The 15,426-nt window shown below is 43.7% G+C and overlaps 1 protein-coding gene across 1 annotated transcript; it reads left to right on the forward strand.

Annotated features, from left to right (window-relative positions):
- The first annotated feature begins 223 nt into the window (after positions 1-223).
- LOC104061873 (membrane cofactor protein) lies at positions 224-13,069 on the forward strand. The gene is made up of 11 exons (XM_054087673.1): positions 224-356; positions 1,730-1,921; positions 2,132-2,228; positions 2,927-3,012; positions 3,396-3,602; positions 4,569-4,751; positions 5,419-5,607; positions 6,181-6,372; positions 6,710-6,736; positions 7,374-7,440; positions 11,233-13,069. The coding sequence occupies exons 1-11, from the start codon at positions 299-301 to the stop codon at positions 11,282-11,284; spliced, it is 1,350 nt and encodes a 449-aa protein (XP_053943648.1). The 5' UTR covers positions 224-298; the 3' UTR covers positions 11,285-13,069.
- Positions 13,070-15,426: the final 2,357 nt, after the last annotated feature.

Here is a 15,426-nt window from a genome sequence, read left to right on the forward strand (position 1 = left end):
CGTGACCAAGCCCCCTCCTTTAGCAGCACTGGGCATAGGGCGGCCCCTGTCCGTAGTGGCCACGCCCCCTGCTGTCAATGGCCACGCCCCAATGCCATCGCTCCGATCCCTAACGGCCCCGCCCTCCTCCTCCCTGATTGGCCGCGGCTAGCATTGCCCCGGCCCTTTCTCCTTGGCCCCGCCTCTCACCCCCATTATGGCCACGCCCACTTCCGGTAATGGCTCCCCCCTCTTTACGGCGGCGCTGGGCACTGAACGAGCTTCGTCCTGCGCACGCGCCTCGGCCCCGCGCGCCGCGATGGGGCCCCCGCGCCTTCTTCTCCTTCTGTTGCCGGCCTGGCTCGGCGGGGCCCAGGGTGAGGAGCGGGGACAGGGCTCGTCCCTCCCTTCCTTGAGACCCAGCGGGATCCCGGCCCTCGGGGAGCCCGGCGGCTTCGGGGGGCCTTGGGGGCGAAAAGGGGGAGAATGGGCGCGTTGCAGAAAGCGGGGTTTGCGGTGAGAAGAGGAGGGAATGGGTGAGTTGCAGAAAGGGGGAGTTTGGGTTGAAAAGGGGAGAGAATGGGCGAATTGCAGAAAGGGGGAGTTTGGGGTGAAAAGAGGAGACAATGGGTGAATTGCAGAAAGGGGGAGTTTGGGGTGAAAAGAGGAGACAATGGGTGAATTGCAGAAAGGAGGAGTTTGGGGTGAAAAGAGGAGACAATGGGTGAATTGCAGAAAGGGGGAGTTTGGGGTGAAAAGGGGAGAGAATGGGTGAATTGCAGAAACAGGGTTTGATGCTGCTGGAAGCTTGTCCTGACCCTGAATTTGGGGTTCATTTATGGCTTGGTGAGTCTCTAAACAATCAGATGAATCGATTGGAAAGGAGGTTAATTTTCGCCCTGTCTTGCAGAGACCAGGTTGGATGGGGCTTGGAGCCCCTGATCCAGTGGGAGGTGTCCCTACCTGTGGCAGGAGGGTGGAACTGGATGGACTTTGAGGTCCCTTCCAACCCAAACCATTCCATGATTCTATGATCAGGCGCAGCTCCGGTCCTGCAGGTGTTGATCCGGTTCCTCTGCTGTGGAGGAGTTTTCCACCCCCAGCATTAACCTCTCCTCCCAGGGTCTGTCCCTCTTCCTGGGTTGGAAACTCTCCTCTGGGGTCTGCCTGGCTTTTTGCCTTAGGAAAGGGAATATCGGTGGGGTTGGCTCAGTTGTTTCTCCTGCAGCAAAGGTAAACTTATACTCCAGTAGGAATACCTGCCTACATGGACACTCGGTTCCACTGGGCAGATTATAGATGTGTTTTCCAAATGCTGGAAACACAAAAGGTAATAAAAGCAGTGTATAAACTGAGTTCTAGATAAAGCGGCAAAGAATATGGAAAAGATTACTGCTGGTGGGGGTACAGTGGGTTAAGTCGGGCGTTTTAACTGCAAGAATTAGGCACGCGGACAAAAGGTACTCGCTGGAAGGAAGTGCGTTGTCTGGGTAGAATGGTAAACAAATGAGTAACCATTGACAAAAAAATGAGTAACCTCTACTAGTGTAGAGCTGGACGTTGAGTGTGATTAAAATATAAAGAATTGAAACCTAGTGAAATATAAAGATAACTCTGGCTCTTAGAAGTATCACCGCTTTGATTTAATGATGAGACCTTAAAGCCTGTGGGATTTGCCTGCTGTTACGCCTCAGCCTGTGTCTCGCTGACGGGGTTGTGTATTGCTTTTTCCTTCCTTTTACTCTGGCAGACGCATGTTTGCCTCCGGATCGGCTGCCATACGCAGAGCTCGGGGAAGGCTTCAACGTAATGAAGAGCTTTCCTGTTGGCACCACGGTGTCCTACGTCTGCCGGCCGGGGTATATGAGAATCCCTGGAAAACCATCGTCCCGTAGTTGTGGTGAAGACTTACAGTGGTCACCCATAGAGCAGTTCTGTAACGGTAATGTGTGCCTCAGCTCTTTTTTTTTTTTTTCCCTTTGATATTGAACGATTTCAGTTGTTTTTCACATGAGAATCCATATTCTACGGTATTGTAAACAAAGTTTGAAAAATGCTTATGTCTGTAAGAGCAGTATATGCTGAAAACAGAGTCTTTGTATGTAACTACAAAGATGTAGATTTTTTTTTCTTTCTTTCTCCCTCCCACTAGAGAGAAAATGTCAGCACCCAGGGGCATTAGAGCATGGTTTTATTAATGTGACAGATCTTACGTTTGGTTCACAAGCTACTTTTTCTTGTGAAGGAGGGTAAGTATTTCTGCGAAGTGAATAAATCTTCTCTTCTCTTATTTTTTCTGCTTAGGCCAGATTTGAACCAAACCCAAATTATCTTACGCAGGTTCCTTCTGGTTCTGACTTGAAGTGTCTCCCAAATTCTGCCTGGAGCAAATTAAATTGCATTTAAATTTGAATTAGATCCCTGTTTTTAATTGCTGTTTGCATCAACCAAAGCTTAAGCTTTTTAATGAGATTCTGCAGAGTGAAAACTAGAGCGTCACCTTTAGTGACTGCTTTTAATGCTCCTGTGGCAGAGGGAGTAAATGTATATGTGCATTATTACATTCATTATTATATTATATAGTGGCCCATCTGTCTGCATATAGCAAATTAAGTCAAAAGCAGTAACCCTCGCAAGGTTTTTCTCCTGTTTATCAGCTTATTATTTTGGTATTAACAACTTTAGGGCATTAGTATTAGAGGGTACACGTCTTAAAATGGTGAGACTTCCATCGGTTCTTTTAGTGATGTCTCACTTGTTTTGTTCTCCAAGGTGAGAATATTAGCAAAATACAAACAAAATTAAAATCTCATTCTCGTTACAACAACTTGGTATGTTGTGCCCCCACAATCACATAGCAGAGCTGTATGAACAGTTTATAGCTGCTTCTTAGATCGATGAGAGGCTTCTGATGTTTCACTTCTTAATCTCTTTTTTCCCTGTCTAGATTCAGATTGCGTGGAGCTAATAAAATTTCCTGTGTAATTAAGGATAAAGGTGTTGGCTGGGATGGAGATCTTCCCCTCTGTGAAAGTGAGTAAATTACACTGTGTTTAAGTTTGTCAGATGGTGGTAGTTCATGTAAAAAACAGCTGCACTGTAAACTTCCCAAAGGAAGAAATGGTGGTAAAATAAGATTTTTATTTTTTTCTGGACCTACTAGGGATGTTTTTGACCACTGAAAAACAACATTTATTGTGATAATTAGCGCATATTAGTTAAAGTCAACTTCTTGAAAATTGAGGCTCCCTATAATGAATATTTATTGGTAACTCAGTTATAACTGCAGCTTGTCTTGGAAATAGCTAACTATAAGATGTTAAAATTAAATTACTTGGAAATCAAGGCTTGCAGTTTCTGAGATGGGAGAAGTAGCAGCAAAATTCTGTCAGCTGATTTGTGTGCTTTATTTGTAGGAATCCCTTGTGAACCCCCTCCGAGCATAGCCAACGGGCGCTACACCGAGTTGAATAGCTATGATTATGAAACGTCTGTAACCTACTCGTGCAATGATGTACCGAAGGGCGCAGATTCCTACTCGCTGATAGGCTCAGCTACGATTTTCTGTACATATGATAAAAACTCAAATGGAGTTTGGAGTGGGCCACTGCCGCAATGTAGAGGTTGTTGGAATTTTTAATGTACTTCTTTATTATTAGAAGGGTGGGGAAGTCCTGGCCCAGGGTGCCCAGAGCAGTGGTGGCTGCCCCATCCCTGGAGGGGTTCCAGGCCAGGTTGGATGGGGCTTGGAGCCCCTGAGCCAGTGGGAGGTGTCCCTGCCCACGGCAGGGGGTGGAAATGAATGGGCATTAAGGTCCCTTCCAACCCAAACCATTCTATGATTCTAGCCAATGTGATTCCAAAACTTCTGTATCTGTTCCTTTTTTTTGGAAAGGCCAGGGGAGGGAGTGGACTTTGCTGTAGAAAAAAAGAAACAAATCCTCTGGTACCGCATTTAATACAGCACCAGTGGAGATCAGATCAACTGCATTGTGGATATTGATTGATTATGACACATAATATGACTAAAATTTAAGTTAAAACGTTAAATATGCGTGAGCATGCTCTTGGTAGAAGTGACAAGGTCAAAGTGAAGGAGTTGAAAGACTGTAATGCCTGGGTAGTGGAAGAAAAATTGTGTAAAGAGTGAGAATGTGAAAAGGTTAAGGAAGAAAACAGAGCTTCTTCCTAAGCACAGTTACGTGCCAGTGCAGAAATAAATGCAGAGTCCAGCAGGCACAAAGTCTGGTGCTGCAGAGATGGGGAGAAATACTGGGTGCTTGCATGGTGTTGTTTGGACCTTAATCAATATCACTTTGTTTCCTGAAGTTCTAAGGCGCTACAGGTGTGTCTTTTGGAAGTGGAATGTGATTATATCAATTCTTATTTGACTGTGTACTGTTAGAGCCCAGTAGCTTAAAGCAGGGGCTTTCCTCACCTTCAAGAGAAATAACCCTTTTACAAAACCCCTCAAAAAGATTTTGAGGAATTAGAGAGGGAAGCTGACAGTTAGTAAAAGGATTCTGTGTCTGTCATAAAGGTACTGTTAACAAATGTTTTAGGACTGTTTTTCTTTATACCTGTTACAGTGGTCAAATGCGATGACCCAAGAGTTGAAAATGGGAAAAAAAAAAGTGGGTTTGGCCCTTCCTATAGCTATCAGGACTCCATCGTCTTTGTGTGTGATCCAGGCTATTTCATGATTGGATCGGAGGTCATCACCTGTGGAGAGGATAATGCGTGGTCTCCTGAAAAACCAACCTGTGAAAAAAGTGAGCCTTTAAATCAGAATCCAACTTCTGATGATGATCTGAGGGCTGAAGCACCTCTGCTATGAGGACGGGCTGAGAGAGTTGGGGGTGTTCAGCCTTGAGAAGAGAAAGGTGTGGGGAGACCTTAGAGCAGCTTCCAGTGCTGAAAGGGGCTCCAGGAAAGCTGGGGAGGGGCTCTGGATTAGAGAGTGCAGGGACAGGCTGAGGGGGAATGGCTTTGGGAGAGGGAAGATTTAGATTAGACTTCAGGAAGAAATTCTTCATGATGAGGGTGGGGAGGCCCTGGCCCAGGTTGCCCAGAGAAGTCATTGCTGCCCCGTCTCTGGAGGGGTTCCAGGCCAGGCTGGATGGGGGTTGGAGCCGCTGATCCAGTGGGAGGTGTCCCTGCCTATCATAGGGGGTTGGATCTGGGTGGGCTATAAGGTCCCTTCCAACTGAAACCATTCTGTCATTATAAGGTCACGTTACCTTAATGAATACCTGCAGTGATGTTTGTTCTTAATCTTCCAAAGGAAATGTTTATACTTAAAATTGTGTTGAAGTTAAATTATTCAGATACGCTCGTCTGTTTTTCTCGTACAAAGCAACGTGTGTTTGTAAAGCGAGTCAATGAATTGTGAAATATTTAGTTTATTATCATTAAACTTACTTTTAATTCATTTCTTAGTTACCAAAGATCTGTGTGGTGCCCCAAAGATCATGCATGGAGTAGTGATTCCAGCAAAAGCTGTGTATGAAAAAGGAGACTCTGTTAACCTGAAGTGTGATGATTCCTGTTATTTTCCGGATGGCACTGCGGAGATGACAGTAACTTGTCAAGAACTGAACACATGGAGTTCTCTACAAAACTGTGAATGTGAGTAAAACTCATAACTGATAAAAGCAAGGGGAGAGTGACAAGTTCCAAATATCTGATGTAGTAACGTCACAGAAGCTAGAGGTGATGTTAGCAGGATTGGGAGTGTTGTGGGGTGGAGCGTCAGCCATGGCAGGGCTGGAGCCTTTTGTTTAGTCTCAGTTGTGTTTAAATAAACCGGCGAAGTTCAAAAGCCAGTATGAAGCATCTGTTCTGGGAGTGGTTTTGGGAAGATTTTCCCTTTGATGGGGCAGACTTGATTCTCGCCTGGCTTGACACCACGGCATCACTTGTTATAAGTGGAGGTTGTCATCATTTTGAGGCAGTTCGTCCTAATTAAATGGAGACATTGATTTCTGTTCATGTCTCTGAAGCATGTCCATCAGCAGGAGGAGCTGTGGCTTCTAGGAAGCAGGAAGCATTTGCATATAAACTGCCTTAAGGATTGAATAAGCCTCTGCTATTTACATGAAGATAGAGATGTTTTGATGGCAGCTTTTTGAATCTTATTCACATATCACCTCTGTGCTTGGACTTTTATTTCCTTTTCTGTTTTCCCCCCTCTCTTTCCAGGTGGACCTGTGAGTTCTGGATCCACTCCAGACATAAGTCATGGTAGAGTAATTGATGGACAAAAGCCTTTGTACTCTGTCGGGGATTTTATTACGATCGAATGTTATCCAGGCTACACATTACACGGTGAAGCTCGTATTCAATATGGTGGAGCAAATCGGTGGATCCCTGAAGTGCCAACTTGCCAGTTAAGTAAGTATGAACTGCAAGGGTTCCCACTAGAAGAAGAACACGTGTAATAGAAGCTTTGCTGCTTGGCAGTGTTCTTTCGTATTCAGGAGAAGTCATTTAATGCAAGCTTCCATCTTTATTTCAACATAAGAGAAGGAGGATTTGATAAAAACAACTTAAAAATAGGAATATTTTAATATAAAAATAGGAATATTTTAATTTAAATGAATGTTATGATATAAACTGGGTCATATTGGCAGAAGCGCTTGATCTGTTTGAAATAACTTTGTAGTTTTACAATACTGTTCAAATGAGAAGCACACGTTCTTCTTCTGATACCGATTCACTCTGTTTGCAGGTGCGTATATTACGACAATCATTTGTGGTAAGTGTCTCATAAAACCGGAACAAAATATAATGGGGATTGTCTGTTTTCATATGGAATTGATAATTCTGGCCATCGCCTGTGAGTGCAGTAACAGAACATGATTTTAGAGTTACTCTTGTGTACTCCTAAAGATGCATAGCTCAAGAGGAGCTAAGAATAGTTAGCAACTATAGATTAATTTCATGTGAAGCTTCAGATTTTAGAGGCCACAAATCGGTCACTTTATAAACTCTTGAGAGCTGGGGTTTACTGGGCATGTGAATAAATAACTGTGCCAGTGAACAGAAGTACTGTTTGTCCTTGCCTTTGTTACCCACCTCTGTAAGCCTGCCACTTATAGACTTGTAAAAAGTGACATTAGGATGTTGTTGTATCTGTTTTCATGTCAATGAGCTGGTGATGTTTTGCCCTCTCTGTGGTCACGGTTCTGGAGCTGAACTACCTCAAAAAGTCTTGAGTAAAGCATCCAACACATTTGTTAAATAAGCCAATCACATTTCAAAGATTTAGGGAGGGGGGTTTTACGGGGCTGTGGGTGAAGATAGTGCTATTTCTGCTGAAAATTTCTGAGGTTTTTCTGTGATCTGGAGATGATCTTTATCACTCTTAAGGCTTTTTTTAATTCTTCCTAAAGTGATTGTGGCAGTCGTGGTGTTCCTGGCAGCCTTCTGGGTCTACAAGAAGTTCTTTTCACAAAATGGGTGAGTAAATCCACTTTTTTATTTTTATTATTGCAAAAGCATTGCTAAAGTGTATGTGTCTTGAGCTTTGTCTGCCCTCTCTTTTTCAAACACCTGGTGATTGTGAGCTTATCACAGCAGCTGATAGGAGGCTGAAGTGCCTAACAATATGTTTGACTTTGGTTTTGTGTCTGCTATTCAGATAAGCTGCTAATTAACACTTGCACTAATTTCAGGGAAGGAAAAAACTGTTCTTAAGGCTTTATTTAGCATAAGTACACTTGCTGAGGACAGCACTGCTTGCATCTGCTCTCAAACGTGTCAGTTTATCCCTTAAAACAAGTGATAGTATTGGTTGGTGTGGGCTTGTGTTATTTTCCTGCTTGGATACTCTCTGGCATCCCTGGGTCTCACTGGCTTTAAGAGCCAGAGTGATTTGCATGAGCTGGAAGCGCTGGAGGTGAACTAAGGTGCTTCGTGTTTGGGACCAGAAGCACCTTGGATAAAATAACATGGGCTTAGCTACAGGGTAAATGCTAAAACAAATTTGACCTGAACTGGTGCTGCTGTGCTGTTAGAAAAAACAACTAGCTTTGCTACTGGAATGTTTGATATGTGGATCCACTTTCCTACAGCAGCAGCAATAATTGGTGTCCCTGTGTTAAAGACTTGCAAAATCAACTGTGAAATATTAGGTGCATGAGCAGTAGCGGTGTTCTGTTCTTAACGGGACTTGCAGGGCCTTCTGAACTTTATCTTCAGAACAATACGTGTGCCTCTTCACGGAGAGGTGGCAGGAGATTGAAATGCCTCTTTGTGCATTGCTTCTTGCAGCAATGTCTTGTTTTATCTTCTGGAAAAAAGCCTGTTTTGTTGGAGAAGTGGTTTATAACACGCACAATCCTGAATATTCATAGTAGTTAGTTAGCACAGGTAGAATACTAGGATAATACTAGGATAAGCATCTCATCAAAACTGACTTAAGCTCCCATCAGATTTTGTTAAAGGTATCTGGGATACGTGAAGCAAAGGAAGAGGTGCTTTAGATAAAGTAAATCAGAGGAGATATTGCTGCGGTTTGTATTTGTAAGGAAGTACATGCAGTGCTACTTGGGAGAACCCTGAAGGTAGATTATATCCAGGGAAGCTTCAGCCTCGGTATCTTCCGCGTGGGCAGTATGGTATTGTTACAAGGAGCAGAGCAGCTGTGTAGCTGTGCTGATAAGTATTGTGCTTTTGAGCAATTGCTTTTCATCCATCACTTGGATAACCTGCAATCCGGATGGTCCAAATAGATGGGAGTTCATAGGATCAGGGCAGTGCTTTCCGCCCTCGTTGACGGAGAGGCTTCTCCAGGGGTAGAAAGCAGGAGGGATCTAAAGCAACATCATCAAAAATTAAAGGATGTTATATTCCTGAGAATTTTACAACATTAAGCATCTCATTTCGCCCAATGTTTTCTTTAGGCTTCCTCTCTCTGAACATCTATTAAACACTTCCTTGTCTGCACCCCCTGATCTAATCTCCTTTTATTAAGACCTTGATCTCCCTGTTTAGTGCTCTGGATTCCTGATGTAGCTGAGCCTTTGTGAGCTGTTGTGCATCCAGTGCCTCGTACTTGCTGGGCTGTAGTCTCCAAATTACGGCTAAAGTCTCTTCTTGCCCTCTCTTTTTATGTGTTTAATCTGCCAGTTTTCTAGGACATTCAATTAGCCCTTTTTCCCCTTTTGCTGTTCAGCTCGTACACAGTTGATGAGAGTTGCAAGGAAACAAGTGTTTTAAAAACTAATGTGCCAGCTGAGATGGAAGAAACTACAGAAATGAATTAATCTTTAAAAGGTATCCACTTTCCACTTAATTTGGACTTTTGCAATGAAGCTTAAGTGTCTCTATATTATGGTTTACTCTGAATTTCAGGACAAGTGTGGAATCTAGCTAGCTGTGACCTCGGTTTCCTATAGGAAAGATAACAATAACTACTCATTCACTGGATGCTGGCACAGGCTACCCAGGGAAGTTGTGGATGTCCCCTCCCTGAAAGGGTTCAAGGCCCGTTTAGATGGGGCTTTGAGTCCCCTGATCCAGCAGGAGGTGTCCCTGCCTATGGCAGGGGATTTGAACTGGATGGGCTTCCCTTCCAACCATTCTGTGATTTTGGGAGAACAGGATGTATGGCATAAAGGATTATCTTTTAGTGTCCTAAGTGATGGCTTATCACCTATATTTTTGGGTTGTCTTTAAAGAGAAAGCAACACATTTTTCTGTGAGATAGAAGCCATGTACATACTCAGTGAAGTGGATTCCAGTGGTGTTACTTCTGTTGGCAGATAGTCTGATTCCCTTTAACTAGAAGATGGTTGGAGCTGGAAGCCGCCTTTGCTGTGTTGCATGGATGCTAGAATTATGAAGGTAGTATGCATCCCTGCAGAGAAAACCAGATTGCCTGCCTCAGAGTTACCGATTTGTCTGGGTTTTTTTTCAGCTTTCTAGAAGAAAAATGAAATAACTAAGGTGCAAACAAGATCTTTTTAAACCTCTTTATAAAAAGTGCTTTATCTTTCAAATTCAGTGTTCTGTAGTCCTAAAAAGGGTCTAAATGCAGTTGCTTGTTTTTAACTGCTTTCCTCTTCTGTGTTTTAAACTAGTGCCTAGCCCAGTGCTCAAACACATTTGACGGTGATTACGATTGCTTCTGTGCTTGTGTAGGGTCAGATTAGCTCTGTCAAAAACCTGACTGTTCAAACCTTGTTGCAGCAGAACAGATTTAGGACAGGACAGCTCAGTGTGACTGTTCCTTATCAGTATTGTGTCGTTACTACCCTAATATGTAGAGTTTGCACTGCGAATACTCCGGTAAACTGTATTTGTGTCACTTTTCTCCATTGCACAGTCTCGGAAGGTAAAGTCTCTCATTCTAACTTGATTATTTTATTCACTTTTAAAGAACAAGTGACTTCTCAGTACTTTTGATAAATTTGAGAAGGCACGTGTGAAAATTAAGCATGGAGTTTCTTCCCAAATAACATATGGATTAAGGAATATCATCCTTACATCTGAAATAAGAAGTTTCTAATTGAGATAGGATTAGTGCCGTGGGTTAGCTGGGCTTATTTTTGGAGAGGAAAGAAAGAAATCAAGAGTTCTTATGTCCAGTCTTATCATGCCAATGATAGGAGTCTGGTATGCGTACGCACTGTTCACCCCCAAGTTGTTCTTGTGGTATCCAGAACTCAAAAGAGGTAGTGCAGAGACTTGGTATGTTTGGGGTTTTTTTTTTTCTGTAAGGCAAAACAGGATTTATTCAAGAACTTGAAAATACACATATATATGGTTATAATGATGACTTTACAATCCTCTTTTGTGTAAGGATTGTAAATTTGCCGCTGGCAATTGAAATTGTCACAAACTAATTTTCAGCTTTTGGTTATAAAATATGAGCTGAATAGTCTGCTGTGTTTAAAAGAAATCATAAGGGATGCTCCTGGGTAGTCTCTAAATTTGTTGGGGGATCCTCCAACGGCACTTTTTCCAGTTGTTGCTGATATTTGGGCATGGTCTGTTCATCCCTTGGAATGATCCATTTGGATCAACTGCTTTTCTATTCAGTGGGTTGCTCTTAGCTGCCGTGTGGACGCAATGAAGCAATAAATCTCCTCAGCCTAGCACTTGCTTGCTAAGAAGAGGTGAAATAATGACTTAGTTTCATGCCTTTATCTGCTGGTTTAATGACGAAGCTAAGCATGTGCTTTCAGAATAAATGTAAAACCAATTTCAATGCAAAATCTCTGATTTGACTTGTTTTTCTGTTTGTAGGAAACGTGACAGCACTCCATGTACAGCCGAATATAAGATCTGTAAAGCATGAATGGCCTTTTTATGGGGTGGGAGGGAGTTTGCAGTCAAACATACCTGTCAGAAATGGACAATGATTGCACTTGTGTTGAATTTTTCTAGACGGGTTTCTTCTCCTACATCTTATACTACTGATTGACTCTTGAATAAGAGATCATTAATAGGGTAAAAAGAATATATTTATCTATCTGCTTTTCCCCGTGGACCACTCATATTGTCTTTTCTGTGTGTGTGAAATGATCGTAAAGGCACAGCCCTGTGGTCTGTGTTGTTGAGAGCACTGGACGTGTCTCTGTCATAGTCCCAGGTGCTGCCGCCTGCTGCCTTCGGCGCTGCCGCTTTCCTTACGGAAGACTATCACAGCTTTAGTTCTGCAGCTAAGGCAGTATAAATGATTGTGTTGTCTCTTGGATTCTGATGTGTCTTATTTAATTTCCTTAAGAGATAGGTGCTGTTTGTGTCTTTTTGAAACTATCACAGTTCAGCTCTTATATGCACTACCTCTTTGTTTGCCAAAGCTGGTTTCTCTTTATCTAATGAATTAAAATGTGCCTTTAAATCAGAGTTTTATAGCTTTTCCGTTGGCTTTATGAAGGAAAAAAGCCACGTGTATATCTGGCTCTCTGATATAGTCCCGGAAAGACTACAGTGGGTCTGTTGGAACCGGAAAATGAAGGTTTCTATAGCAAAATCTGTTGCTGAATCTGTTGGCCTATTGACAGCAGGTAGCTAATAAAAGGAACTGCTGAGGAATCGGTGGTTGCCATCTCCTGTCAGGAGCACAGCATACATTCCTTAGGACAGTTGATTCGTATTGGGCCTTGATGTCAGTTTGGGAGGTGACTTTGTTGCTGTTCAGGATAGAAAGGGCGCTATGCGGCTCTAGCTTCCTTGCTTTTTTCACTTGGAATTCATCCGTCCCACATACAGCATTTCATATCCCTGTATACAGACTGCGATGCTAAATGCGGCTCTGCAGCGCTACATTTAGCATCAGAGATCCGTTGAGAAACTGAAGCCTTTCCCTGTCTGACTTCCCTCCTCTTTGCATACTGAAGGAAGACCAAACAAGCGGAGTTTGGGCAGGAGTGGGTGTGTGGCAGTGGTGGGAGCTGTGGTCTCTCCTTAGGTAGGTGCTTGCTTCAGGAAGTGTTTTAGTCCAGAATGTGCCTCCAGGAACTCCCAAGATGGAATTTTCCAGGAATTGAGAGTCAGATGTGTGTTGACATCTGTTACATTAAATGTATACTTGCTGTTTCTAATTAAAACCAAAAGCTTCGTTAAGACAGGTTTTGGCTTTGAGTCTCTGAGTTTATCAACATACAAGCAGCTTCTAAGAATTGCTTTTCCCAGAACAACCAAATCTCCTCACTTCAGGTGGCTGAGACAGCTTTTAAACTGTTCTCATCTGTGGTAGACGGGCAGCGCGCTCTGCTGCTGGAATCGCGTTGTCTGGTTAACATAGAACTAGTTGGGCCCATGTAGGAGTTTTAGGACAATCGCAGCGGTTACATGGTCTGAGTTCATAACGATTATTAAAAAGGGTGTTTGGCTACACAAAATGACACGCTGTCTCGAACCTCATTTGAGAACTGTTTGTAAACACTGTGGTGATGGGTGTGCTGGTCACTGGCTGGCGTGATTCTGCATAGTGTCGTCAATGTTCTGCATTATGCTGAAATGCACTTAATGCTAAACTGAAATATCTGTAAAAAATTGCCTTTTTTTACACATTTGTGCATGTAAAGACTAGCGATGGTTTGTAATACTACAAATAAAAATGTTAAATTATTTGGCAGTCAGTGTTTGTCTTTCATTTGTCATGTGGCGAGCAGCTCTTTGCCCATTAAGACGTTGCGTGTACCAAACTTGCAGTAGGTGGCAACTGAGACCGAAGTTTGCGGTGTTTGTGCAGAATTGCTGAATGGTAGTGTAGGAGTGTGTTTGTGGGAAGTGATTGCGCCCCTCTACTCGGCATTGGTGAGGCCACACCTTGAATCCTGGGTAAAGGTTTGGGCCTCTCATTACAAGAAGGACATTGAGGGGCTGGAGCAAGTCTGGAGAAGGGGAACGGAGCTGGGGAAGGATCTGGAGAACAAGTGTTGTGAGAGGTGGCTGGGGTGGATTAGCCTGGAGAAGAGGAAGCTGAGAGGAGACCTTATCACCGTCTACAACTTGAGAGTTGTAGCAAGGTGGGTGCTGGTCTCTCCTCCCAAGTAACAAGTGATAGAATGAGAGGAAACAGCTTCAAGATGCGGCAGGGAAGGTTTAGGTTGGGTAACAGAAAAAAATTCTTCACTGAAAGGGTTCTTGGGCACTGGCAGAAGCCGCCCAGAGAAATGGTTAAGTCCCCATCCCTGGAGGTGTTTAAAAGATGGGTAGCTGAGGTGCTCAGGGATCTGGTTTAGTAGTGGACAGGTACAGTTGGACTTGATGATCTCAAAGGTCTTTTCTAACTAAGTGACTCTATGAATTTTTTGAGCAGTCTCATAGCCTTTTGGTTTCCTTTTGGAAGCCAAGGGAATTTTCCCAGGACCTCCAAAACCTTCTAGTATTCACTGCTGAAAAACTTGGTGTAGGCTTGATGGAGAGGAGGCAGATCATCGTCTGGTGATTCTGATGGATCACCAAGTCAGGAGCAAGGCCTGGAGAGAGTTCTGGCACCCTGGTCCTGTGTCGCCTCTCCCTGGAGGCGTTCAGGGTCAGGTTGGATGAGGCCTTGAGCAGCCTGGTCCAATGGGGAGTGTCCCGGCACATGGCAGGGGGTTGGAACTGGATGAGCTTGTGGTCCCTTCCAACCCAAACCGTTCCATGATTTTATGATTCTAAATTAATTTCTCCTAATTGTCATAATTTCTGCACTATTTTCTACTAAAACCTCAGTCTCGTGTGAATTATTTCAGTTTAGGCTTTGGAACTGGTAATTAAAGAGTCGTGAACACACAAATGTGATTGTGTAATAAAAAGGTGGTGCCATCTGCTGGCAAAATGAGCGAAGATTTTGCAGTGGGAGCAACAGTGTGGGCATCGCATTGCCTGCTTTAATGTTCTGTGGGGTGTCTGTGGTTTGTAGGCTTAAAATCAGTGTAAATTCTCACTATGAGCGTACAGGGTGGTGAAAACGGAGCTGGGGGCTGAAATGAAGAGACTTGCAGCATTGTCCGGCAGGGATTGATGCCATCCGTCTACCTGAGGCAGAGCCCAATACCAAGCAGCACACAATTTTATTTAAAGGAGAAAAAAATAGTTGAATCAATAACAGGTTCAGGCAAACAAAGCACGTGGAATATAGCTGGTCGGAAGGTTGGGTGACTGGGCTCTCACATGGGCCCTGGCTGGTTGGAGTTGAAGAATCTGAGTTAGGTGTTTGAAGAGATGCTTCGCTCTCTCTGTAAGCACCTCTCCCGGTTGAACATGGTGCTGAGTGTCCTCCTGTTGTGCGGGATGGTCACCTGTGGGTGTAATTCGGGGAGAGAACAGAAGAGCTATAATACCGTACGTGTTTGTGAGGCGAGGCCGTGCTTTTGGTGGTGTTTGTTTGTAAGGACTTTGGGGGCGGGGGAATGAAGGTTTCCATTACTGTTGCTTTTCCCCCTACATCATAACCGATTTCAAATGGTGCTAGACAAAAACTGAGACTCTGAACACCAAGAGAAATCGGTCAGCCTGTGTAAGAGACATTCCTGGCTTAGAGAAGAATCCTCTTGTTGGTGACAGCTAAAGATGACTGTTCAGTGGTCTGATTGAATGCTTCATCTGCACAGCGATTGTCTTTTCGGTGTATAACGACATAGTGGACAAGAGGGAGATCAGCAAAAATAGTTGAGCTTCATTTTACCGCTTTGGATGCGAGGGTATGGAGCTTGTCTGGAACATCTCTAGAAGTTACCAGCAACAAACTGGTAGTTCTAGGAGGAGTGTGTGACATCTTCATGACTGCTGAAGGCACTTCTGGGATTAACTGCTGTGATCAAGTTGTTGGAGGGAGTTTCTGTGTGCAGAGCGAGTCTCTGGGAGCTACAGAATGGTGACATTCTATGGTGACAGAGTCCTTGAGCACAGTGTGGAAATACGTCTGCTCTAAGTAAATTAAATCTTAAGGTCCTACTTATTGTATAATAAAGGAAAGGTGCTCTGCCTGTGGAAGCACTGCGT

The sequence above is a fragment of the Cuculus canorus genome, chromosome 24, assembly GCF_017976375.1.
Source record: "Cuculus canorus isolate bCucCan1 chromosome 24, bCucCan1.pri, whole genome shotgun sequence".
NCBI classification, from domain to species: domain Eukaryota; kingdom Metazoa; phylum Chordata; class Aves; order Cuculiformes; family Cuculidae; genus Cuculus; species Cuculus canorus.

Excerpts from the sequence above, each read along its gene's own strand:
- LOC104061873 (XM_054087673.1), top strand. The coding sequence starts at position 299 with ATGGGGCCCCCGCGCCTTCTTCTCCTTCTGTTGCCGGCCTGGCTCGGC. Across the intron at positions 2,229-2,926 it reads ACTTTTTCTTGTGAAGGAGG|ATTCAGATTGCGTGGAGCTA; the intron begins GTAAGTATTTCT and ends TTCCCTGTCTAG. Across the intron at positions 6,737-7,373 it reads TATTACGACAATCATTTGTG|TGATTGTGGCAGTCGTGGTG; the intron begins GTAAGTGTCTCA and ends TTCTTCCTAAAG.